Source organism: Euprymna scolopes, chromosome 5, assembly GCF_053919585.1.
Source record: "Euprymna scolopes isolate OS-2025 chromosome 5, ASM5391958v1, whole genome shotgun sequence".
Classification (NCBI taxonomy): Eukaryota; Metazoa; Mollusca; class Cephalopoda; order Sepiida; family Sepiolidae; genus Euprymna; species Euprymna scolopes.
In genome coordinates this window covers 27,966,971-27,993,787 of record NC_136486.1, presented here as the reverse complement: position 1 = coordinate 27,993,787, position 26,817 = coordinate 27,966,971, and the positions used below count along the sequence as shown (strand labels likewise).

Below are 26,817 nucleotides of genomic sequence, written 5' to 3'. Positions count from 1 at the left end.
TATGTGCTCATTTTTGCATTACATACAAATTCCTTATTGTGCATCAAATTGATACTATAATACTTAGTTCGTTGCACCTTATCATAGCAAAGATTTCTGTGCATCAAATGGATACTATAATACTTCGTTCGCTGCATCTTATCGTAGCAAAGATTCATACAAAATTTTAACCAGATCAGTCAGTAGTTTCTGAGAACATGATATTGACAAGTATAATATAGCTTCTTAGAATTTATTGAAAACTTGTAATTGCAAATTACTGTTTTAGTTAATTTGGGAAATAATTGAACGGCTTGAAATGACAATTTATATTATCTATCAACTAAATATACGAAAGTGACTTGCACGTATGCACACAAATTCTTCTGAATCTCTGTTCAAATAATTCTTGGTTTTATTTCAGAGTATATGAGTGTAATACGTCAATAATTATTTCCGCCATCTGACCTTTTGGTATAAATATTATTGTGACATTTTGTTTAGAGAATTGACTAGAAAATGTTATGAAAATATTTATTTTTAGCTTGTATAATTATCTTAATTTTTTTTTTTTTTTCCTACTTAACGTAGCACTATTAAATCTGTGTAAAATTTAACCAGAAGAATAGCGTTGTGACTAAAAACTCTACACTTGCCTGTAATTAGTTAAGGAGAGGTAAAGATAACGAAATATCAAGGTGTTATGTACAACATGAAAGGAAACTGGAATCTTGGGAAGATCTCTATCATTCCAGTAATTCTAGAAGCAACTGGGCTCGTGAAAAAGAATTTAAAAAATTACCTGACAAATATACCCGGTGAACCATGTGAACGTTTTGGTTTTGGTTTCATTTGCAAGAGGGATTTAAACAATTGCACTAAAAGGGACAGTTAGAAAATGAGACTAGCAGGGCGCTCAGCATTGCCTGGTCCTAAAATGTTTAAATATGATATTTTGATTAATGCATCGTTCAAATTTATTATATTACATCAGACTCCATTTATAATAATGATTTAAAAAGTTAAATAAAAAAAAAAAAAAAAATTACTCGTGCTCCACCACCGAAAATTAAAACCAAAACGTTTAGCTTATGATTTATTTTTTTTCTCTGCCATCTGAGCTATGAAAACATGTTTGCAAAACTAAAAATTAAAGCATGAACCAATAGCTACTACGTTATGCATGCATATTCATAATGCCGGCGTTGAACCTCAATCTGGCAAATTCCTTTTTATTTCTGAAAGAGCCCCCTCCCCCATTTTCTTTTTTTATTTTGTATCTTTATTAACTGTTTATTAACCGTTACATTAGGGAGGAGATTATCTAAAATAGGTTTTATAGCATTTCACCCCATTTCTCACCACTTGGTCGGTTTAAAATAATTTTAATATTTTTAAAATTATATATAAAATATTCTCTCATCGAATCCTGGCATATGAGGCTCAGGCACTTAAGTTGTCCGAAATCCATACAGATGATTTGTTTATAGTGATGAAGGCCTTGTATAGAACTATCCATACCTTTTTGGAACCACTGCTAAACTCAGTGCAAATGATTGCTTCAAGACAGCAGACAGTAGACCTCAGGTTTTACATCAGTTTTCCTTCTCATAGATGCATGTCTTAACAAAGACTGAGGATGATTCTCTCACAGTGGTTTTAAACCTGTCCCCAGACATTATGGCATACATATATATATACTACTAGCAGTTCATCTCTGCTTTGCACGGGCCCTATGTAATGTTCATAACTTGCCCTACGTGTGAATAGATAATAAAATTTCAAATGTTTGGACCAAAAATTGTCTGACTAATTTCGTAGAGACCGCAGAGGTAAATTTTTAAAACTTTGACCTCAATTTTGACCTTTTAACATTTATTATTTTAGTCTCAAATCAAAAAAATTTTCACCCATGTCCAAGTTACCTACATCTAAAATTTCAAGTGTTTAGACCCAAAATTGACGGAGAAATTGGGTAGAATCTGCAAAGGTCAACTCTTTCAACTTTGACCTTTTGGCAGCCGAATTTTTGCCCTAAAACTGATTAAAATGCTTGCCGCATATCTGAATACCCATTATGTATAAATTTCAAATGTTTAGACCCAAAACTGGCTGAATAGTTTGCTAGACACCGCAGAGGTCAAATCTTTTGGACTTTGACCCCTTGGCAGCTCAAATTTTCAACCCAAACTGATAAAAAGCTTGTCCTATCTCTGATTACCCTTTATGTAAAATTTCAAATGTTTAGTCCAGAAATTAGCTGAGTAATTTGGTAGAGATCGCAGAGGTCAATTTTTTAAAATTTTGACCCCAATTTTGACCTCCTTAACATTTATTTTGAGGGGCTCAAATCCAATTAAAAAGTTTGATCCATGTCCAAGTAACCCACATTTAAAATTTCAAATGTTTCTACCCCAATTGGTTTTCAAAGGTTAAATCATTGAACTTTGACTCCTAGACAGCCAAATTTCTGGCCTAAAACTGATTAAAAAGATTTTTCAAAATCTCAATACCCCTTATGTCAAATCTCGAGTCCCTAGACTGAAAATTGAGTTATTTGGTAGGGAAATGTACACACACAAACATACGTTTTCACTTTTATAGATAATTAATTTGTACTCGTGTTTCCTTATTCACAATGACGTCATAACACACACACACACACACACACACACACACACACACACACACACACATATATATAGTTTTAACAAAATCAAGACATCAAGGAATAGTGATAGCAACAAATAGTGTATTTCATCGTTAGTTACATTTGTTTCAAGACTATTCGGACAAATTTAAACCTTATGTCGTTTGAAAATTTTCAGAAGAACGGCCTTTCGTCAGACGTATTGAATAAAAAACACTTTAACAATGAACAGTATGGAATCCATTTTCCTTATATGGAAAAACATGAGAAACTATTTTACCTACATCTCACCCTTCCAAGTTTATGAAATACACTGTTTGTTGCTATCAATCTATTCCTTGATGTCTTGATTTTGTGAAAACAATATATGAATGCTCAATTATGAAATATGATAATTTTGTAGCTTACAGTTTAAGTCATCTCATTTTGACTTAAAACTTATTGATATATGAACGATTACCGAATTTTCAATTATATAAACCCAGTAAAATTCGGAATACTATAACTAAGACTATATATATATATATATATATATATATATATATATATATATATATATTATTATAATAATTATTAAATACCTACAGACACTAGTGTTTCGTCCTTTCGGCAATCATCAGTGCAGGGTGTCACAATTAACACCAGTCGACAGATTCGAACCCGGCAACAGAAGCCATCTCTGGCTTCATTAGCAAGGACCTAATCCATTCGGTCACCGTTAACTGTGAGAAATATTCTTGAAATTTAAACATTTATTTATTTAAATGTTTTTTAACGTCTGTCAAAGTGATCTAATCGTTATATGATGATAGGGTGTCCAAAAAGTCACTGAAGGGTTCCAATTCTTTGTCATTTTACGATTACTGAAAATTTTTTTCTCTATTTCTGATATTTTACAGATATTTTGGAAATTAATTATGGATAATTGTTTGAATTTTGAATTTTAAAAAAATTTTTTTAATTTCCCAATATCTTAGTCAGATTGTGTTACAATTACAGAAAGATATCATCAAACATAAAGAATCTATTAAAGTTCAAACCCCTTCAGTGACATTTTGGACACTGTGTGTGTGTGTGTGTGTGTGTGTGTGTATATGATCATTAGCATCATGTTCAGTTTAATGTCTTTTTTAATGTCATCTGTTGATAGTCTATTAACTAGTGTCTTGTTTCTTGATTGTCGACATTTTAAGCTGTATTAGCGTAACAGAGCATGTATAGGCATGTGTAAGAGAATCAGCAGCAGCCAAGGATGGCTGACTAGCGAAGGTATTAACAGTAACTGCTAAAGCATGTATGCAAATTAGCAAGTGTGCGCAAGCTTGTGTCACAAGAAAAGGTAAAAAAAAAAAATGTGCTACGTGGTCAAAAGAGAAGCAAAGATGGACGTATAAATATGAGGGCGAGAAAGCGCTGGTGCTAAGACAGCGTGATGTGGTGAGGACAGAGACTTCTAAAAAGTACACGTGTGTGCGAAAAGACTTTGGAAAGATAATGAAATTGCGTTGTTTTGGAAGAACCACGAACAAATGCATTTCATTTGCACTTGAAAAAAATGCCGAATCGGATTTTTATTTTTTTCCTGTTTTGTTTTTTTGTTCCTTCGCAACGAAGTACCTACGTTACCTACGTTACATCAGTAATTCATTTGAAACCCCAAATGTTTAGTTTTCCTTTTACGTCACCTTGTGTTACGATGAATTGCTTATCAAATCAATCTCCATTAAAAGCGAGTTTCGTTTGTCTAATAATCTTATAAGTGTCTTTCATTTTACGGCAACTTAAAATATCGATTTTTTTTAAAACTCAAATAGGTCACAAACAAAATAATTTCTTAACTTGTTTCACAACCGTATTTTCTTTTGAAATAATTCATTCCGGTAAGAATAATAATTACTAGTTTCTTTATACTGCAATTATTCAAGCTATATATTCTTTCAAACGTCATCATATCACTACTATCATATCGTATGAATCCAAAGATTCTATTGTTGGCATTGGTTAACCTGATAATTTTCTAGTCGAAATTCTTTCCAAAAAGAGGGAGGACTACAAGAAGGTTGCCAACATCCCAAGTGAAACTGATTTTTTTTTGTGTGGAACTGACTGAATTCGAACTTGGAACACCCAGGTCGTCCGTTTGTTAACCACTCGATCATAGTTACCTCCCCTTTCAAAGGTGATTCAGTATTATAACTCGTTGACCAATATCAAAAGGTATTATTATACAAAGCAAAGATCATGAAACATAAATCTAATTATTAGTGCTGTGCAAGCATCTTTTGTATGTCGGTGGTTAATAGATAAGATGCGGGTAGACGTAAATGCCGCTTACATTTTATTGTGGTTTGACATTTAAGCGCAAGTTTATGCAAAACTTGTCACACATTCAAAAAAGAAAAAAAAAGTACATATCTACCAACATTTACAAAAAAAAAAAAAAATTACCTAAATTCTAGATTCTGTGGAGAGTTTTTTTTTTTATATCATATGCAAGCAAATACTCCCTATGCTGGCAACCACTACGAATTGGTTCATTCAACTATCGCTATGTATGTGTGTGTGTATATATATATATATATATATATATATATATATATATATATATATATATATATATATATATATATATATATCTCCAGGCTTGAAATGTTCAAAAGTACAAAAGTATAGACTAATGAATGAAGCAAGGTTGTTAGATAGTGCTTGATAACAATAGCATAATATTTCATTATTTATTCAAAGGTAAACAGTTAGATTTGGTCGCTGCAAACAGCCATCTGTTTCAGTCAATGAGACTTCGTCAGGCGACCCTGGACCATTCGACGCTATAGAAAAAAAGGAAAACAAAAAAACTGAGCTCTTCAAACTATAAAAGTTGCAAGCTCTCTAAAAATGGATAAAAATGTAGAACTCGTATTTCCACCTTTTTGGAAAAATCTCAAGGTTTAGGGTCATATTTCCAATCATGGCATCCGCCTTAGTTGTTAGGAATTTATTATTTACTATTAATGCAATATTTTTCCTTTTCTAAATACTCCAAAAAAAAAAAAACACACACACACACACACACACACACACACACACACACAAAAAAAAAAAAATATTGTGCTAATATAATGCATAGTATATAAATAGCGAGAAAGAGAAATACTCTCACAGCAGTAATAATTAGATTCATGATCTTTGCTTAGTATAATAATACCTTTTTGATATTGGTCATCGACTTATAATGCTGAATCACCTTTGAAAGGGGAGATAACTGTGAGTTGAAAAAAAAATCAATATTTTAAGTTGCCGTGAATATTGGTTTTGAGTAAAGTAATTGATGGCAGCCATCTTGCTATTTTTTTTTATTAACTGAAGGCCATTCGAGGATAAAAGTTAATGCGTGTAAAATGGTCAATGAGACGATAACGTAGTGATGAGTAGTGGTAGAAATTGACGGTAAAATTGTATTATTTAAACGGGGCAACTCAACAAGAACTTGTTTACATTGGACTTGAAGACGAGCAGGGAAGTAAAGTACTAAACTAAAAAGCGCCTTGTCATATCAAAGAATTCTATTTTAATTTAATGGTTTTAATTAAAGTGGCATATGGTCTTAAGTTGGAAATTCAAATTTTTGTTTAGTTTTAGTTTAAAATTAAAAAATAAATGAATAAAAGGATTATTAGAACAGATAGTTCAGTTCTTATAAAAGCTGCATTGCTTCTGTGTCAAGCATTAACTATATATGATTCTCGTTTAGATAGCCGCCTTACCGGCACAGCACAATATAACTCACTGCACTCATTGGCCATCAGTAAAAGATTATCATTTTTCCCCCTTTTTCTTGTTTTCTTTTTTTTTTTTCTTTTTTTTCCACATTTGACGCGTAAACAGGTCACAATTTGTAAAACGTTAAGGCAGACAAATGCTAAACAAAAATAAAAAAAATAGACAAATCTTATGTTTATCTAGGAGTTAGAGAGTGCGTTTTTCTTGTATATCTCATTAAGATTAAACTATTTTCTCTATTTAAAAATTGGTTCCAGTCTTTTTTAATCCCTAAATCCTATATTGAATATTATCTATTGCATCAGACGAATTTTATGTATTATTATTAATCTATATTTTATTTCTCTTAGTTTGTATGCCTGTCCGTTCCACTTCTTCTTTAAAATACTGAACCGACCTGGCTGAAATTTTGTATGGACTTTTAAGGGCAGCGAACTAAGTATTATGGTATCCATTCAATACACAGTTAAAAAATTAATAGGAATTAGTATTTAATGCAGAAAATAAGACAAATATAATCATATTTAACCATCCATTTGGCATAAATTACTCATTCTAAGTCAACGGACTATAATTTTTGCTAGTTTTTAACAAGCTGAAAAGTCTAGTTAATTATAATATTTTAAAATGAAAATGGTAAATGTTCTGCATTTTAAATTATATACATAGATATATATATATAACCCTTATCCCCGAGTGGCTTCAGGGCCTTGATAAGTGGTAACCTCCATGTAAAAAAAAAAAAAAAAAAATACAGATTAAAAATAATTATCTTCAACTAGCGGAAAATATGCTCCTTCCAATTGCATATTTTGGCTTATATATATATATATATATATATATATATAAACTACTTCATTTATTCACATAAAATTAATATACGAAAGTATAAATTTATGCGTAAACTTTAAGTATTTACTTCAACAGTGCTCAATACGTAGGTAGAGCTAGTTATTAAGTTATGAAATATATATGGCGATTAAGCTACACCGAATATTCCGCGTTTCATCCACTCTAGGATTCTTCAGGCTTAAGAATCCTACAGTGGATGAAACGCGGAATATTCGGTGTAGCTTAATCGCCATATATATTTTATAACATATATTATTGTTGGAATCGGAATAAAAAAACAAAAAAAAAACAAATCGAGACTTTTGGGGGTATCGGAATTGGAAAAATTAATTATTAATGAAAAGTTTTCAAAGACAATAAATAAAAATGGAGTTTTTAGTCATTTCTCCTAAATAAAACCCGTGGTTCAAACTAGCGACTTATATTCAACTATCAATTTTGCACAAAGAACTTATTGTACGTGAACGGGCTATAACTTTTGCTGGGGAGGCTAATAAAACTAGTGTAAGCATATTTTACACATTGGAAATGCATGATATGCAGTTAGTTTTTTTTTTAGTTTTTTTTTTTTTCAGAGATTTGGGGGATGGGGTAGATTCTAAAAGATCTTCCTTTTTAAGCATACTATATAAGAAAAAACAAACTCGTTTTTATTATAGTAACCGGATTAGCACTTTAGAGGCAACATAGACTACTTCAAAATTTGATTGAATCAACAAATAGAATTATTTGGATAATTCGGACGATTGTTCTCATCTCAAGTGTTATTTTTACATTTCAATCGATGTAACCTCAGCTTTGCTTCAGGTGTATCTTGTCAAATCCACGAATCTTTCTGCTGAACTTGGAAATCTTTCTGTAGTAGAACCCTGGGATACGGTATTAATCCGTTCCAGGGTTGGGATCGTAAGGTGAAATCGCCGTATGGCAGGGCCTAAGCAAAAGTTTATGCAGTACATATTAAAAATTTGTAACAAAATACAATATAGTATATAATACGCATGTATATAATCAAATAATATTATAAATAACACCGTAAAGCGGAGGAAATACCGTAACCGCGGGCCAAAAAAAAAAAAATATTCCACATCGTAATCTGAAAACAAAAAACGTATCTGGGGCCACTGTATCCCGGGGTTCTACTGTACTTAAAATGCTTTTTTTTCTATATATCCATTTCTAAATCATCAAAGAAATATATTCTCTCTTTCCTCACATTTTGTACCATGACCCCTTCCTAACTTTTTCATCGGTAAATATTCTGATTTTTTACAACAGAACACCGACCACTCAAATTTGTATTTTTTTATAGGTATATTTACAATGAATATAAAAACTTAGATACAAGATCCAGAAAACTTAATAGTACAGGGTGACAAAAAAAAAAAAAAAAAATACAAAAAGCAAAACAATATCCCCCTCTTCCCAGAATTGTTAATAAAATTTGTAATTCTTTATGCAATCCAACCATATTTGGTACAAACAAGCTTCAGTCTACGCCTTATTTGTACACCAAGTTAAACCATGATTGTCCAACAAACTTTGTTTTATCACGGTTCAATGATATGGGGGACACTTTAGTGACCGTCTCATCAGGAGATATGATCATGAATGAGCTCCCCCTCCATTTTTTTTTTTTTTTTAGGTCTGTGAAATTATCTGAAATCAAAACTACCAAACTATTCCTGAACTAAAATAGGGTCATCATAACCCAAATCATGGCAGTGTGTCAAAGTTATAGACAATTTTAATTTTGCACGTTATATCAATGTGTGCTTATAATTTGGAGAGATATAATGCAAGCGATAAAACTAATTGAAAACGTTTTTATTAAAAAAAATAAAAATCAACTCTTAAGGGAGTTGATTTTTATTTTCCCTTTATTTGCCTTCTTTTTCTACCGAAAGCTGTGAGTTTACCAGATAATGAACTCATTTTTCAAGCTTTGGGGGGGGGGGGAAGGGGTACGTATCTCGTTCCCTGTATATTTGCATACAGATGAAAATCCTTTTTTGCCATGTCACAATGATTTACGACCAAATCACTTTTTAACACTGGTTTTCACGAGATTAACCAGAGTTAAGCAACTTTGAACCGTTTCAGTACTTAGATGAACAACTATATTGGAGAATATCATGTGCTGTCAGCAAAAACATTTTTTTCAGTTTCGTAAAGATTTACCCAATAATTACTCCTTGTACTTTGTAATAACAAAAAGAATATATATTATTTAATTGGAATTCATTATTGAGATGAGTATTTTTTTTTAATTAATTTATTTATTGCGGACTATTATCTTCATCCTTCTTAGTTGTTGTTTCATAACGTTTCAGCCAACTATTCCTCTGGCCTTCGTTAGGTGGTAACTGCGACAGGATAGGAATTCTGAATCTCCTAACTGCATTCTCAGCAATTACTGCCATCCATAGTTGTTGTAGTCTCACCACGTTTTGGCCAAGTAAGCCTCTACGGTTACAGGTGAGAATTATCTGAAGATAGCGGTTTCAATCCTACTCAAAGCCGGCCAAGGACTTACTTGGCCAAAGCGTGGTGAGACGACAACAATTACGGATGGCAGTAATTGCTGAGAATGCAGTTAGAAGATTCAGAGTTCCTATCTAGTCGCGGTTACCACCTGACGAAGGCTAGAGGAATAGTTGGCCGAAACACTGTGAAGCAACTAAGAAAAGATGAGGATAATAATAATAAATAAATTAAAAAGAATATTGTTTTCATTTTTCAATTAATTTTTCATGGAATTATCTTGTAATAACAGAAATATTTTTTTTCATTGAAAGAATTAGTGTTTGCACACACAAAAAATTCCCAAAACTTTCATTCAGCACCTTCCAACATTTTACATAAACTGCCCATAAAATTCCAACATGGTTCTTATTTTGCATAAGTAGCATTTAAAACAAATTAGTCCGAAAAAAGGCAACCATAAAAAAAAAAAACAACAAAAGAGTGCTCGATGCCATAAGGCCAGTGTTTGCATTAACTGCAATAATTGTTACCCTGTTGAATCCACACCAGTAACTTGGAATTTTGTGCTTATGCACTCATCAGACCAGGAAAAAATGGAATACTAGTCCGTTGCGAAAATAGACTAATTTAACACTTTATGTATTTTCCAGGTTTCGTGAGTTTCTTTTTATCTTTTTACTATCAGGGAGACCCGACGTTGTCCGGGATTGAATGATGATCAACAAATGTTCCACCCTCTCATATTTTATTGTCATTGAAATCGGTGAAATCTACCGCCCCCTCACTCCATAGAGTACTAGGAGGAAGCTTCGCAGTTCTCTCCGCATTGACTTAGTCCACAATAACATTGTAGTCTACATTGCACTGTAGAGAATCTACTGTTAATTTTATAAAATCATCTATATATGATGGATTCACTTAAAGTTTAAAATGCAAAAGTCAAGTATCATGGTTCAATTCTGCTCTAAACGGAAACATTCATTTCGAACACACGCCTGTCATATAAAAAAAACTAACTGATGATTTTTAAAGTTTTACATAATCACTTGAGTTGAACGTACAAAAGTCAAGTATCATGGTTCAAATGTATTATAAAAGAACATTCATTTAGAACGCACCTGTTTTATAAAAGATTCTACAGTTGATTTTATAAGCTGGGTGTTTCTGTGTATGCGATAAAACTTGTGAAATACACTTGTGATGTTTTGTGGTATAAAAGGGTTAACTTTGGTCAATATCGAACTTTCTTCTTTAATTGGATTTTTTGGATTATCGATTTTTTTTTTTTTTTTTTTTTTAATATTTATCAGATGCATTCTGACACAAAACCTATGTAAGAACACTCCCAGACACATCAAGTACTTCGTTTGAAATTAAAAAAAAAATATTGACCCAGCCATTTCAGAGTCTATAGGACACAAGCTCACATACACACAGATTTTTTAATATAATAGTAGAAATTATTTGTATTTTTTATCGTTTATGAAATAAATTTAAAGTATTTTTATTTTTATTTTTTCAGTATATGAGTGAAAAAATTGGTGGAGCCAAAGGAACAGAGCTTGATGATGAGTTCGTTGAAATGGAAAGAGTAAGTTGAAACTTATTTTTAATTTTTACGCATTTACTAATAAGCAATTTCAATTCATAGCAATTGAAGATATATGCATTTGATGGATTATAGATTTTACCGATAAGAATGTGTTCATATGGAAGAAAAAATATGAAATAATAAAACTAAGGTTTTCCCTTTTAACAAGTAAAAAAAAAATTGATTGCCATATCCTTGTTTAAAATAATTTTTAAAATTAAAAAAAAAGTTTTTTGGTTCTATTTTCACCCCAAACAAGGCACAGTGCCACTTTGATGTAGGGGCTACTATCGGGGACATAAATTGCAGGGATACTATGTAGGGAGTTGAGTAGCAAGATGTCTGTTCACGTTACAATTAAACTTCTGCATGTCAGTACAGTTGGGAAAGCAGAATCCCAGAAGGGAGTTCCAAAGTCTGGCAGTTCTGAGGAAGAATCTATTGGAGTAGAAGGCTTTCATACATTTAGGGATCTCTAATGTGAAGGGGTGGGATCTTGCTGTTTGTCAGGTTTGTCGGGGGTATTTACATCGAGGGGGTTCAAGTGCTTGTAGTTCGTCAGAGCATTCACCCCCCCCCCAAAAAAAAGAAATAAAAAGAAAACCCTGAAAAGGAGGCATCGCTGCATAAAAAAGAAGTTTCTAGGTCTTTTAGCCTGTTAAAAATGGGCAAAAGTTATAGCCCATTGAATGCTTTATGTCAAATTGATAGTTGAATATGATTAAATTTATGCTTATTTTTTCATTAAATACTAATCCCTAACTATGTATCAAATAGATATAATATTTAATTCACTGCACTTCATCAGTAAAATGTCCATACAAAATTTCAGCCAAATTAACATAGTTGTTTCCAAGAAAACTTCTAGAGTAAATGTGGTATTGTGGTGACTTATTCATATTAATCATATACTGTGCGCTGAACAGATACCATAATACTTAGTTCGTTGCACCTTATTATAACAAAGGTCCATGCAAAATTTAAGACAGATTGGTCCAGTAGTTCCCAAGAAAAAGTGGAACGGACAGGTAGACAAACAAAAATATAATATAGATACATAAGAGAAGTAGTATTGTTTTCTCTAAAATACAGAAAAAGATTCAAAATATTTGAACTCATATGTATGCCATAATTTGATAACTTAAAATTGTCTCAACCAATTCCGATAGGCCAAATGCTCAACTCTAACTCCGGAAATGTTAAAAGTTCAAACACTGGCTTAATAGTATTAATTTATGTGTTTATATTATATTTCTCTTAGTCTGTCCGTTTGTTCAACTTTGTTTTGGAAACTACTGGGCCAATCTGGCTGAAATTTTGCATGGACCTTTTTTGCAAATATTATGGTTCATTTGTGCTGGGTTGATCTGGTTGAAATTTTGTATGGACTTTTGTTGTAAAGTGCAGTGAATTAAGCATTATGGTATCCGTTCAGTGCAAAAATCAGCACAAATTTATCAATTTGGCATAAAACATTAAGCCAATGGGTTTTAACTTTTACCTGTTTTTGACAGCCTAAAATGTTTCGTTTTCTATATATTATGTACTGTTTTGATTTTAAGGACGGCCATGTTTTTTAGGGTTCTTCTGTGTGAATTCAACAATTTTCTTTTTTTTAATGAACAAAATATAAAGGTTTATACTATTTTCATCTTGGTTTGTTATATTCATGTTTTTGACAATATACCCATAGGTCATAGATTACATCTTTTCCAACTTTGAAACGTGGCTGACAGAATGAGGACAATCTACCGCTATTGATTCAATAAAGAAATTCCGTACAGGTTCATCAGTTCAGTATAAAGATCTCTCAAGTTTGAATAAAAAATGCTCAACTTCAAAAAGATGCACTTGAAGAAGATAGGTTACATCAGCCGAAATTTTAGGAAAATAACAACTAAGATAACTTAGGACTTGGGCATCTGACACTCTCTCTGTCCAAGAAACGCTAATCTTTATTATGATAATAGTAGTAATAACTGATTTACCGTGTGTATTATGGTCCTGAATATGATCTTAAACTATATCCGATGGTGAGGCCCCAGCTTGTGGGCTTTGAGGAGTGTGGGCCACCCTTTAATTGGCATTGCTCCCAGGTCCACTCTGACCCGGAGAGGTAGTACCTGTTAGGGTCCCAACTATGGGTTAAATAGAAACCGACTTGAAAAAAAACAAAAAAAAATATATTCTATTAAAATATTGTTCTTCAAAATTACTGGATTCGACATTAAATAACAGGGTTGATATGCCGTAAAACAAAAACAACCAAACCAAACCGTCTGTATTACATGTTGGCATGTATAGGTAGATGTTTAGAAACCGATTTCTTAATTAATCTTTATCTGATCAATTCTTTATTTTTTCCTCTCAAATCCATCCTTATCAATTCCTTCTATGTTTTCTATGATGTACAGTATAATCATGTTGACACACTGGTTCTCATTGAATCACTGAAGTTAAGCAACATTGAGCCTAGTCAGTACCAAATGGGTGACCATTGAGGAATAGCAAGCTATGGGTGACCATTGAGGAATAGCTATATACAGTATAGAAGGATATAGACACCTCCCTGCGAGCTGCAAAAACCTAACGTCATCATATCTCATAATGGGGATGCAAGTGGGGACTCCTTGTGAATTTCATACTCCATGAAACTTCCTCATCCGAAGGAAGTTGATTTAACCCGCCTAGGGTAAACACAATAGTTTCCATGGCCTTCCTCTGTAAACTGAACCTACTATTTCAACTGTTCTACATCCACTAAGCCAAGAATTCTCATCTATTCTTTGAACATGGCCGTACCATCAAAGGCTTCTGGTCAGCACACATCTCCCTATATTATCCAGATTTAATCTACCTCTGAGGTTATCAGAATCAAACCTGTCATTAACACTTACGTTACACAGTCATCATATCCTTCTCATATCATTTCTCTCCATGCAATGCAGACTGCATAGCCAGGTTTCACTAAAATTAATTTTTTTTTTCTAAAAAAGAGAAAGAGTAAACATATCTAAAATTTTTGAGATGAGGATTGATTATTTGTATTATTTGGATTCTTTAGGCTACTGTTCTCATCTTAAGTTTTATTTTCACAATGTTTCAGTCAACATCACCTCTGAAATTCTTTGCAAGCACCCATGGCATGGTGGATAGAGTATTTAATAAAATTCAGTTGTGAGTTACATTCACCCGGAAGTTGAAGGTTCAATCCTCAGTGCGGGTAATACTCAAAATAAAATTACTTGGGAGGACTTCTATCTAGTCATGTTTGACAGAACTAGAGCACGTTTACCCCCCCCCCACCCCCCTCCCCAGGATTAAATAAAGGATTCAGTTAAAAATTCTGCGCAAATTTACAAATTTAATAAAGATTCCCGAGTTTGACAAAATACATTTGAAGAAAGGTTGGAGATTACATCGATTGAAATGTGAAAATAACACCTAAAAGGAGAAACAGTACGAATAATCCAAGAATATCTAAAAGCATTAACATTGCGTACTTACAAACATCTGTTTAAGAAGTTGTCTGTAGAAATTAAATTAATAAACATTTTCTACTTATTTAAACAGGGAATTATTTTCTCATGACATATTTTAAAATAAAATAAAAAATACTGTTTGAAAGTTTTTGTATTTTCCTTTATTTTTTAGATAAATCATGATTAATTTTGTTGTAGAAGAATACCATATTTCTAAGTTGGTGCATTTCCTGTTTTAATTTGTTTTGCTAACAGAATCTTAGTTAACACTCAAGAACTACTAAACCAAAAGAAAAACAACATATAATTTATATAAAATGCATTAGAATGAAATTCTGTACCAAATCTGCCTAGTTGTAACTAGAAAACTAACCAAAGGTATATTAACAAACTATTGTTTGAATTAACAACAAAAAAAACTCTAATAATATAAATAAAATAAAATGAATTCACTGCCTTCCTGTTATTTGTCTGTGTGATAGTTGTTCTGAATTTGTATTTGTTGTTACTGTGTAGTTTTTTGAAAAAGAGGTATCTCTCTAAAATATTAGACATTTTACTATTACAGTTATATTTAACTGTTAAGTCCATATTTACTGATTATATGGTAAAGATATTTGAAAAAAAACTGAATATAGAAATTTTATTCATACCTCACATTATTTCACCATCCTGGTAGTTTACATTGTTAAGTCTAAACCACTTACATATTAGTTAATCAGTAATGCTTTAAACAAACTACCTCTTCCTTATCTATCTCATATATATATAACCACATGTGCATTACACATATCTTGATAACTAGCAATGGTGCCCGGCGTTACCCGGATGTTTGGAGGTGTGTTAAGCAAAAACAAAAGTGGTAGTAGGAAGGCAGGCTCGGACCCATAATGCGAAGGAGGAAAAGAATGTGAAAAAAAACGTGACGTCTTTGCTGTTACGACCACTGCCAAACCAGAAGTGATGTAGGTTTAAATTAAGGCTAGAGAATCGAAAAGAGGGGATGACTTTTGAAAATATCTGTAAAAAAAGCGATCCCCTCTCTGTAGAAAATTGCCCAGTTGAGGGTGAAGAAATTAATGTTTTTAGCCAATTTTTTGGTATTTGTCATCTGAAGGGTCGAACTTAAAAACTATATTGATCTTGTGAAAATCCGTCGTCTCTGTCGAAAGTTTTAGGCAGACATGCAAACATCCATACATACATTTATATATTATTAGCTCAAATTTTTGACCAAAACCGATTAAAAGCTTGCCCTATCTCTGAATATTCTGTATGTAAAATTTCAAATGTTTAGACCAGAAATTGTCTGAGTAATTTGGTAGAGACCGCACAGGTCTATTTTTTTTAACTTTGACCCCTATTATGAGCCCTTAACATTTATTGTTTTGGGCTCAAATCAAGTTATTAAGTTAGATCCATGTCCAAGGAACCTATATCTAAAATTTCAAGTGTTTAGACCCAAAATTGTCGGAGGAGTTTGGTAGAGTTCTTAAAGGTCAAATCGTTGAACTTTGACCCCTTAACAGCCAAATTTCTGGTTGAAAATGAATTACAAAGATTTTCCCAAATCTCCATACCCTGTATATCAAATTTCGAGTCTGTAGACTGAAAATTGACAGTTATTGTGTCGAAAAATGTACATAGACACACACACACACACACACACACACACACACAATTTTCACTTTTATAGATATAAAGATAAGTTTTCTCAATATAAACATAGTATGACTACACATTTTGAAGCATGTTTCTGTTGTAGCTATAATTAGCTTGACTTCCTCAGAACCTATGAAAAAAATTTTTTTTCACTCCTTTATATTGTAGACTCAATAAAAACGGACTCTTTCTTAATAAATAGCTGTGTTATTGAGCACTATTATATAAACAAAAAAATCCTTTAGATTTTTACCCTGCGGATACAAACATTACCTGGATTACTAATATATACACACACACATATGCATGTGTCCACTTGACTACAATAGTGCTCAATACATGAGTAGAGCTCGGTAATAAGTTGTGAAAATATATGGCAATTAAATTACATAGGTTCTCCTGCATTTCATCCCCATACGAAATCGTCAGGCTTAAATGCATACAATTCATGTTGCCTTTTGTATTATATATCCACATCGTATTTAGTTTAGCTATGAGGGGGGGGGGGCGTTCAAAAAGTAATGCCGCCTATTTTTTATTCCGTCTGAATGGATGAGGAGAGATTGCAAATTGCATTGTTATGATGACTGAACTTTTGGAGTCATGGACGTGTGTCAGAAGTAGAATTGAATGCCTGGCAAAAGTGCATTGAGAATGGTGGTGACTATGTAGAAAAATAAATTCTGGAGCTCATTTTACTGATACCGTGTGTGTCTTCATAGCTCTTCAACTTTTTGAGTTAAAAAAAAATAAAGGAGGCATTACTTTTGGAAACACCCTGGTCTTTTGGTTAGGAATAAAGTGTAGTATCTGTGCTGATACTACACCTCACCTTTTTTGTCAGTGGAGAAGAAATCCTTTTAGACTGAGACAATTTTTATTTTTCTTTCTATCAGAGTGCTGTTAGGGGAGCTGGATTTCCTCCACATTAAGAACCGACCTTGTGGGGAGGCAAGTAAATAGGAACTCTCGTAGCTAACCAATCAGATTTATTTTATTCTCACCTGTCAGTTGAAGTGTACATTAACCAACTCCCTACTTCATTTATACAAAGGTTACTACTATATATATATATATATATATATATATATATATATATATATATATATAATAAAATTTTTTAATTATAATAATTAAATACCTACAGACACTAGCGTTTCATCCTTTCGGGAATCTTCAGTGCAGGGTGTTACGATTAACACCAGTTGACAGATTTGAACCCGGCAATACGAGCCATCTCTGGCTCGAATAGCAAAGACCATATCCGTTCGGCTACCTACCATTAACTGCAAGAAATAACGTTGAATTTTAAACATTTTAATTTTAAATGTTCTTTACGTCAGTCGCAGTGATCTAATCGTTGTGCATAAGAGCTAAATTGACCGACTTAATTCAACTGAAAGTGCTCAATGAGAAGAAACGAGTTTCTTAATATATAAATATATATAGTTTCTTAATATATATATATATATATATATATTTACTCGCACACACACTTTATAAGATTAAATACTTCTAACTTTTTATTGCAGTAGCAACTAAGCTTTAAATATAATAAATGACCCAATTTTGAGAGTAACGCATGAATTTCTTGTTCATAAAAATCAATTTTTAATCAAAAAATCGATATCTCTTAAAAACAAAAAAAAACATTGCACTAATTTCTACAAACAGAATTTTTTATATGTTCCCATATGTGAATGTTGTCTGCTAAAAGATAAACTCCTGGTCAAAAGTAGACTCTCATATTTTAGCGATTCAGCATATTCAACAAAACTAGCGAGACCTGTGGAAATTCCACAGCAGCATATGTAATATATTGCTGCTGGACATTCTGTGGATGTTAAGCATGAATGGAGACCTCACGATATTATTGTACCTATTTACAATGCCTCCACACGGGACAGAATTAGACACAGGGTCGTTTTTTAACGTGGAGAAAAGGTACAAAAATAAAAATTGTCTCAGTCGTGAAGGATTTCTCCCCCACTGAAAGAGAACGAGAAATGGAAGTGCCGCATCTGAAGAACAGATACTACACTTTGATCTTGGCTAAAAAAACTGTAAAAGTATCTAAGTAATCTGGTTAATATAGTGTCAGAATATATCTGGTTATTACGGGATATCTCCAATAGCCTTATAAGAGTTTGTGACATATTTCCATTGTATGGATGCCCAGCGTGAACGGAAACCCCACGATTTCATATTATTTTTAGACAGAACAGATACTACCTTTGGATCCTAGAAAGAAAACCAAGAAGGTGTATTTTAGTTCCACATATAGCCCAAAAGGGACATCACGTTTTTTATTTTAAAATATATTTTTTTTTTACATTGCGTCTCTGGTGATCAGGAGATCCTATTTATTAAAAAGTAGAATAGGTGATAACATACTACAAACATTATACAGTGGTACCTCAATACTCGACCATGATTCGTTCCAGGTGTTTGTTCGACAACCGAAACGATATTTCCGTCTTTAAATTAACTGAAATAGAATTAATTGGTTCCAGAATTTAAAAGTCCTTTTTTATCTGTAAACTTTGAGGATTTTACACATTTAATTGCAGAGAACATCACCAATGAACATATTAAGATGATTACAATTTTAATATAATCTATACATGCACTATGAGAGTAAAATGTATGGAATTCCACTTTTTATTTCTTATTTTTCAATGATCAGATGGTGGCACAAGTGGGTAGATGAAGGGGGGGGGGGTTACTGCTTTAAAGAGAATCTACTTCCATCAAAACAGGAGGCAAATCGTAATTTGGACTTCTCTCTTTGGCAAATTTCTTGGATAACGATGATTCCTGAATGGGATGTTCTTTAATATTTATCCAATGAAACTTTTTTTCTTCTAGCAGTTCTGCTCGGCTTTGCTCTGGCCCTATGTACTGTTCATAATGTTATGTGCATATATATATATTAAAAAGTGTGAATATGTAAAGTAATGCCTTTCTGTATAATAGTCTTGGTTAACTTCCATAGACAAAAGGCAGACAGACATTTTCACTTTAATATATATATATATAGAGAGAGAGATAGATAGATTGGATGCGATATATATTAATGATTTAAAAAGTATTTAAAAAAAAAAAAAACTCATGCGCCACCACTGAGAATTGAAACCAAAACGTTCAGCTCCCGATTTATTTTGCCTCTGCTGTCAATGACTGGGCTATGAAAATATGTTTGCAGCAAGGCTAAAAATAAAAACATGAACCAATAGCTACTACGTTGCATTCGTAATGCCGGTGTTCGACCTTCACCTGGCAAATTTCATTTTTTTTTTTTTTAATTTTCACACTTTTGCACCGATTTTTCCAGGCTAAAACCCAAATATAAAGTTTTGCATTGATTCAAATACCTTCTATATGAAGTTTCATGTCTGTAGATCAAAAGGAGTTTAGTAGACAAAATTTGTTAAACAAAAATATATACGTATACATAAATATACAAGTTAGAAAAGCATTTCATCCAAGGCATGAAAATTGTTAAACAAAATGTTTTTACTATAGGCTTTAAAAATAAAGGTACAAGATTCAATTTGAAATTATTTATCTTCAAAGTGCACTTTTATAAATTTTACAAAGTAAGATATAAAAATTTAATTTAAATTGAATAAAAAAATTACCTTGGATTTATTTTATGCAATGTACATTCTGTTGCACTTTAAAAAAAAATCATTGAAAATTTTATATTTATATCATTAATTGCTAGATGAAAGATAATGTTTTTAAATTGCAACAAAATGTACATTACATAAAATAAATCCAAGGTAATTTTTTTATTCAATTTAAATTAAATGTTTATACCTTACTTTGTAAAATTTATAAAAGTGCACTTTGAAGATAAATAAATTTCAAATTGAATCTTGTACTTTTATTTTTAAAGCCTATAGTAAAAACATTTTGTTTACCAATTTTCATGCCTTGGATGAAATGCTTTTTTAACTTGTATCTTATGTTTTTAAGATTATATTTTAAAACTCTACTTCTCTCTATTTCAGTTTGTATTTCTCCTCACACCACAGCTCATTTTTGCAACCCCCTCTTTGTATTATTACAGGTCTGAATATTCTCTCTGTTTCGGTTTGTATGTCTCCTCATGCCACAACTCATTTTTTGCAATACCCTCTTTGTAATACAGGTCTGACTAATGAAAAAATCTGAATTTTTTTTTTAACAAAACTTTAAAATAATTTTTAAAATTAAATTTTTTTTTAACTTCTTTCAGAATAGAAAATCTTTAAAATTTAATAAGGAACATATTTCATATAGGTTTCATTAACAAATATTTAGTACATAACGAGAAAAATAGATGAAAATTTCAAAAGGACTGTATAACTGGTTACGGTCAATAGTAGTCCTCGCCAGCAAAAGTCTTTGTTATTTAAAACATTTTGTGTCCTGCTCTTTCGCGCAAGGACTAATATGGAAACAATTTTGTGTTTACTATAAACTTTTCACGCAAATATTACGCAAGTATAAATCATGTAGAATATCTGCATGAATATAATTACACGTAATAGTTAACTAAAGATGATTATCCCATTAGAAAACCGAAGCAACTAATAGGGAATTAATTAAAATGAATGTTTAAAAGAATATGCAAATTAGTTAGATCTTTTGCTAGTGAATACAATTCCACAACCCATATATGAGAAAATGGTATTTTCTTTTTAAATAAATATAAAAGAGGGTTTTTTAATATGAATATCAATACACACAAAAGAAAAACGAATTTATAGGAGTATAGATTGTCCAACACTTTGTGAAAATGGCACATGACATTGTCATTAAAAATATCTACATGTCTGCTGGTTGTAGCGATATCTGGGTGATATTTAACCACAAAGGCTTTGATATCATTCCACTTGTATATTTTTTTTCAATACTGTTGTTTGTGCATCCTCCTTCATTTTTTCTTCCTCTGAATGTTCCTCCTCAACACACTTATTTTGTTCATTTTGAAGATTCTGTTATCAGCTGAGAGGTATGCTCCTCCAGTGATTCCTCAACATCACGGGTGTCCACCTTCAAATCTAGGCTTTTACCTAGACAGAATATCCTCCATAGTTGCTTCTACAGAAGCAGCCTCCTTACTGAGACACGCACTATCATCAAACCTTTCAAATTCACATTCTGTAACACAATCGGGCCACAGAAGAGACGTAGCGAGCCTGCCATTATTCTATCGTTATTTCCATGGCAGGTGCTCGTCTGAGCTCCATTCTCTGCCCCCCCTCGCCAATCTTTCTCAAAAAACACCCGACTAGCTGAAACCACCGTCAATAATTTTTCCCACTCCCTATCTGTGCCTAAATCAAAACGTAGATACCATGAACAAAGCTTCTTTCTTAGAACTGCATGCCTGTGGAACTCTGTTCCGCTTGCCTGTTTCCCTCCCGACTTCAACCTGGATGTCTTCAAGTCCAACATAAACAAATTCCTGATGAACCGCCCCCCCCCCCAAGTGATGACACCTTACCAATTCTCTAATACTATTGCTACACTATCCCTTTGATTACTGTTCACACAATAACCCTTATCCCTGAGTGGCCATTGGGCCTTGATAAGTGGTGAACTCCATGTAAAAAAAAAAAAAAAAAAAAATTTCCTCTATGCAGAATTCATGGTCCTATAAGAAACATCAGACCATTCTTTATGAGCATTGTTTAAGCAACTTTTTTTTTCCAAATATTTTTCAACAGTAGGGGCAAACACTTGAAAAACCAATTCAGTAAAGAACTGCCTGGTCAACCAAGCTTTAGAGTTTACTCGCCACATAACAACTAAATTACTTTTGATCATTTTGTGTGACTTGAAAGCCCGAGGATTCACAGAATGATAGCTAAGCAGTAGTTCCACCCTACAATCTCCACTGGCATTTGCACAATACTAGTGTGTACGTATTTTTTATAAGTTTGTGCCCAGAAAGTGAAATTTCTCTTATGTAATGAAGGTCCTGTTTGGCATTTTCTTCAAAAATAACCTTGTCTCATCACAATTAAAAATCTGTTGAGGTAAATACGCATTCTCTTTTACATAGTTTGTAAACTTGACCTTGAACACGTCTGCTGCCGCTTTGTCCGAACATGCCACCTCTCCATGTTGAACGATGCTACGAATATCACCTCTCCTTTTGAATTTCTCGAACCATCCTCTACTAGTTTTAAGTTCAAATTTCTCATCACTTGTGAAAAGATTTAATTTCAATAAATCCTTGTAAATGTTTTTCCTTTTTGGCACACAAATTCCTCACTTACATTGTCTCCAGCTAACGCCAATTGCTTTATGCAAATTAAACTTGACTTTTCTATTTCATCTAGTAACTGTGGCCTTTGTTTAGTAATTATAGTCACACCTTTAGCTACATCACTAGCTTTAATAGAATCTTTATCCTTCAAAATAGTTGATTTTGCCATTTCATATTTTTCTATCAGTTCCTTTTTTAAATTAGATCATCGTTTGCACAGTTTTCCTATTTAAAAATAGCACATACTTAGACTACCTTTTTCCCATTCATATAGTATCTCTTGCTTTCTCCCGCTCTATCAACAGTTGAAGCTAATAAAGGAAGAAAGATACTTTTGCTGTTAGTGGACCATGCTGAAACAATCTTATTTAGTTGGTACTTGTGCATTTAACGAACCAGACGTAACTCAGCATTTGCTCGGCTTTGTCCGACGCATGACATCAACAGCCGGATATAACTGAGCGTTGCCGATTAAGCAGACGAGAATTTCGCTATCAATTAGAAGAGTGTCACAACTCAAGAAACGCTTATTTGAAGAGTTAAAAAAAATTTTGTTTTAAAAAGATAACTGACGAGATAATGAATATTACAAACCTTGCGGACCAGCTCCAGACCCCAGAGGCTGCACTAAACTTTTGCCAGCAACGGAAATTGTTGGCAGAAGAGAAAAGGTGTTTACATTTTGGCCAGGATTGTGTAGTTGCAAAGAGAACAAGCCTTTCCGACGGTTACGGTTGGAGGTGTAGAAGTGTAACATGTCGTCGATGGACCTCCATTAGGATTGGGACCTTCTTCTCAAAATCCCGACTAACCATCGCGTGTATAATAAAAATAATATACTTATGGGCGTTCGAGATGGCATCTACAAAAAAATCTCCATCGCGAATGTGGGTTACGTTCTCGCCACACAATCGTGGATTATTTTCTGAGGAATCCCCGGCAGATTGGAGGCCCAGGCCATACGGTAGAAATCGACGAGTCCGTTTTTAACCGCCGGCAGACTTGTGACACCGGTCTGGGTCTTCGGTGGATACGAGCCCGACGAAAAGGAGGGTTTCTTGGTCACTGTTCCAAATAGGAACGCCGATCCTTGTTTCTGGCGAAAAAGAAAATGTACAAATAACCCTTGTTCCCCCCCCCGCCAATGCTTTTTATTGCCCCTTTTTTTAGGCTTTTCCATTTATTTGACATAAAGAGTTGAAAAAATTAACTTTTACGTGTTTAAGACAGACAATGTTTTTTTTACGTTAAAAATTGAAAAAAAAGTTCAGACCAAAAAAAAAAAAAATACTTTTATATTTATTTTGAAAACAGAAAACAATTCCAATAATTAAAAAAAAAAAAGTTTTTTGCTTTTTACTTTTTAATTTTTTTTATGTTTCTACATTTTACAATTTCATTGTACAGTTATTTTGTAGCGTTGTTTTTATTTTATCGCCAACGCTCGGTTTTATCCGGCTGTTGACGTCATGCGCCAGACAAATGCTGAGTTACGTCTGGTTCGTTAAATGCACAAGTACCCCCATTCTTAATATAGGGGAATGGGATGGAGGCTTTAGTAATTAATCTGTACTTTCACCTAACAATTTAATAAACAAGATACGTAAAAAATTGAATTTAACTTGAAAATTCCATCTAAAAAAGAAAGCAGCACAGTACGTATACTGCAGAAGTAGTAATACTATTTAACTTGTAGCTGTAGAGGAATATAGTGAGTAAAAAGATTAATTTTTAATTCATCATTTTATTTCTTTATATTTAACTGGTTTTGCAAACTCGTTTTTTCATGATTCAAACAATCTAACCCGAGCTCAATGGACATATAACAGGTCGCATTTTATTCTAGTAATATTTTTAAAGGCATCCACACTTCTCTATAAGGCTTTGTCCATCCATTCTTTAACGTAAGTTTGAAATAGCATTTTCATTGCTAAGCAGACAAATTGAATGGAAGCATATCTTTAAACTAATTCCGTTTCGTTTACTCTTGTTCTCGAGTGGTTTTTGGCCTTGATTAGTCAGGACTCATTAGTTAAAAAAAAAAGAAAAGGCTCTTAAAAGTACTCGTTTTTGTTGTTCATCTCTCCATCCTTTATTTCTCTTCATTATCTGTATTAGCTTCAGTCTGTTCATTCTAAGTTTTCTCTAAAACAACTAGGTATGGACCTTTTATGATAAGGCTCAGCAAGCTAAGATTTGTTAAAAAGATTTTCCCAAATCCCTAAGTATAGATTTCTATACATATGAATTATTCTATTTTTTATTTATTTATTTTTATTTGCAAGATTATCCTCATCAGTTATCTTAATAAGATAATGTAAAATAAATTGCATTTTTCTTTGGTCTTATGGCTAGGAGCAGAGTGTAGTATCTCTTGTAATATCAAACTTTATCTTCTCTGTCCTTGGCCAGTTAAGAACTCCTTCTAGATGGAAACAACTTTAATGTTTGCCCCAATTCAAAGTGGCACCTTTTTGGGGAGGAGTTGAATTTTCTCACATTAAAAACCGACCTTGTATCTAACTCTGCCCTCGTGGGGAGATAAGTAAATTAAGGAAAGAATTTTTATCCAAGTACAAATTTAGATAAACCACTGCCCTGCGATAAGTATGTAACCTTTTTATGTTTATTTATGGAAAATTACAGGCCATTACAGTTTGGAGGAATTTAGGTTGTTGGTCTTTTCTGACTGTTTTATTCTTAGAGTAATTCCATTCATTCATACATACAGACATGCCAACAATTCTTTTCTGCATAGTGGTCATTTATTCTTCACGGTCACATTTATTGCCTTTATTAAAAATTGGATGTTCAGGTGCATGAAATCAAATTTCTTTAAGCCAAAGTTACTTACCTAAATAGAGCACAATTAAGAATCTCAGCTCCTTACAAAGACGTGAGTTTGTAATATAGTCGGTTTATATAATTTATTGGTTGCACTTTTTAACAAATGCGTGTCAATAGTATATACACGCTGATAGACATGGTTTTTTAAAAACCAAACAGACACTTGTTAAATGAACATTAAGTTTTATGTACATTAGTAAATAGTAATAGCATGACAAGAGAGACAGTGAGTTTGGGTCGGTTGGTAGGTTGGTCAGTGCTTGTGATGGTAGAAGTGTTACTGCTGGCTTTCTCTCCAGCTATGTCTGATTTGTGCCTTTGTTTGTCTTATATTGAAATTTCGCACATTGGACTTTGATGTTTTTGCTTATTTTGACATTCTTCCTAATCGAAATTTCGATTCTTTCATTGCTTTGCACTTTTAGCAATTCCAATCCAGTTAAAATATATTCTCACATTGTTTCATGACCCTGACTCTTCGACCTGAATGTAGTGTTGACGTCATCATTCAGCAATCTGATTTGCATCTAGTTTTGCCCGGATCCGTAATTGTGTGTATGCAATATATCCAATATTTTCCTGGCATTGTCCATCACCAATGCAACAGTTTGAGAGGAAATGCCAACCAGACACTTACCCAAATTCCAGATCAGTGTTGTCAATATTAGTTTTTCAAATCTAAATACACAACATTTGTATAACATTATTTACAAAACAGTTGGTCAGAACTCACATGACCCTTGTGGCCTCTAGATTCAAAACTGAACTCTAGTGTCAGGTCACTCACAATACAACACTGAGAGTAACTTGCTGTCACATGATCATGTTGTATAACGGCAACTTGGATTAGACAAGTGATTGGCGAGACTTTATATTCAATCAATATGCTGATTATGTTGATCCGTAAGTCAAATAAAATGTGTGGTAACAATAATGCAGCACAATTAAGGATCCCAACAATTTCTCTGATAAAGGCAGTGAAGAAATATCGACCAGACATTTATCCAAAAGTACAGACCAGCCTCAATTAAGGAAATGACTTCTAAAGAAATCTGACCAGAAGTCAATTTCTAAACGCTATCCAACACCTGCCAGCATTTAAAAGAAGCCTTAAACCGATGATGGCGATGATACCATGGTTGTGCTGATTTAATTGTAGACTGTGCTAGTGTCAAAGATCTGAAGAAATTAGTCCTCCATTTACAGACACACACATTATGTC

The 26,817-nt window shown here is 32.9% G+C and overlaps 1 protein-coding gene across 9 annotated transcripts in view; it reads left to right on the top strand.

Moving 5' to 3' along the window:
• The window catches only part of LOC145276755 (endophilin-A3-like), a 557,457-nt gene that overhangs the window by 186,163 nt on the left and 344,477 nt on the right, over window positions 1–26,817 (top strand). For all 9 annotated transcript variants that reach the window (XM_080127997.1, XM_080127994.1, XM_080127991.1 and 6 more), the window contains exon 2: window positions 11,271–11,339. In XM_080127997.1, the coding sequence (XP_079984123.1) occupies window positions 11,271–11,339 (69 nt within the window). The remainder of the gene's footprint in view (window positions 1–11,270; window positions 11,340–26,817) is intronic.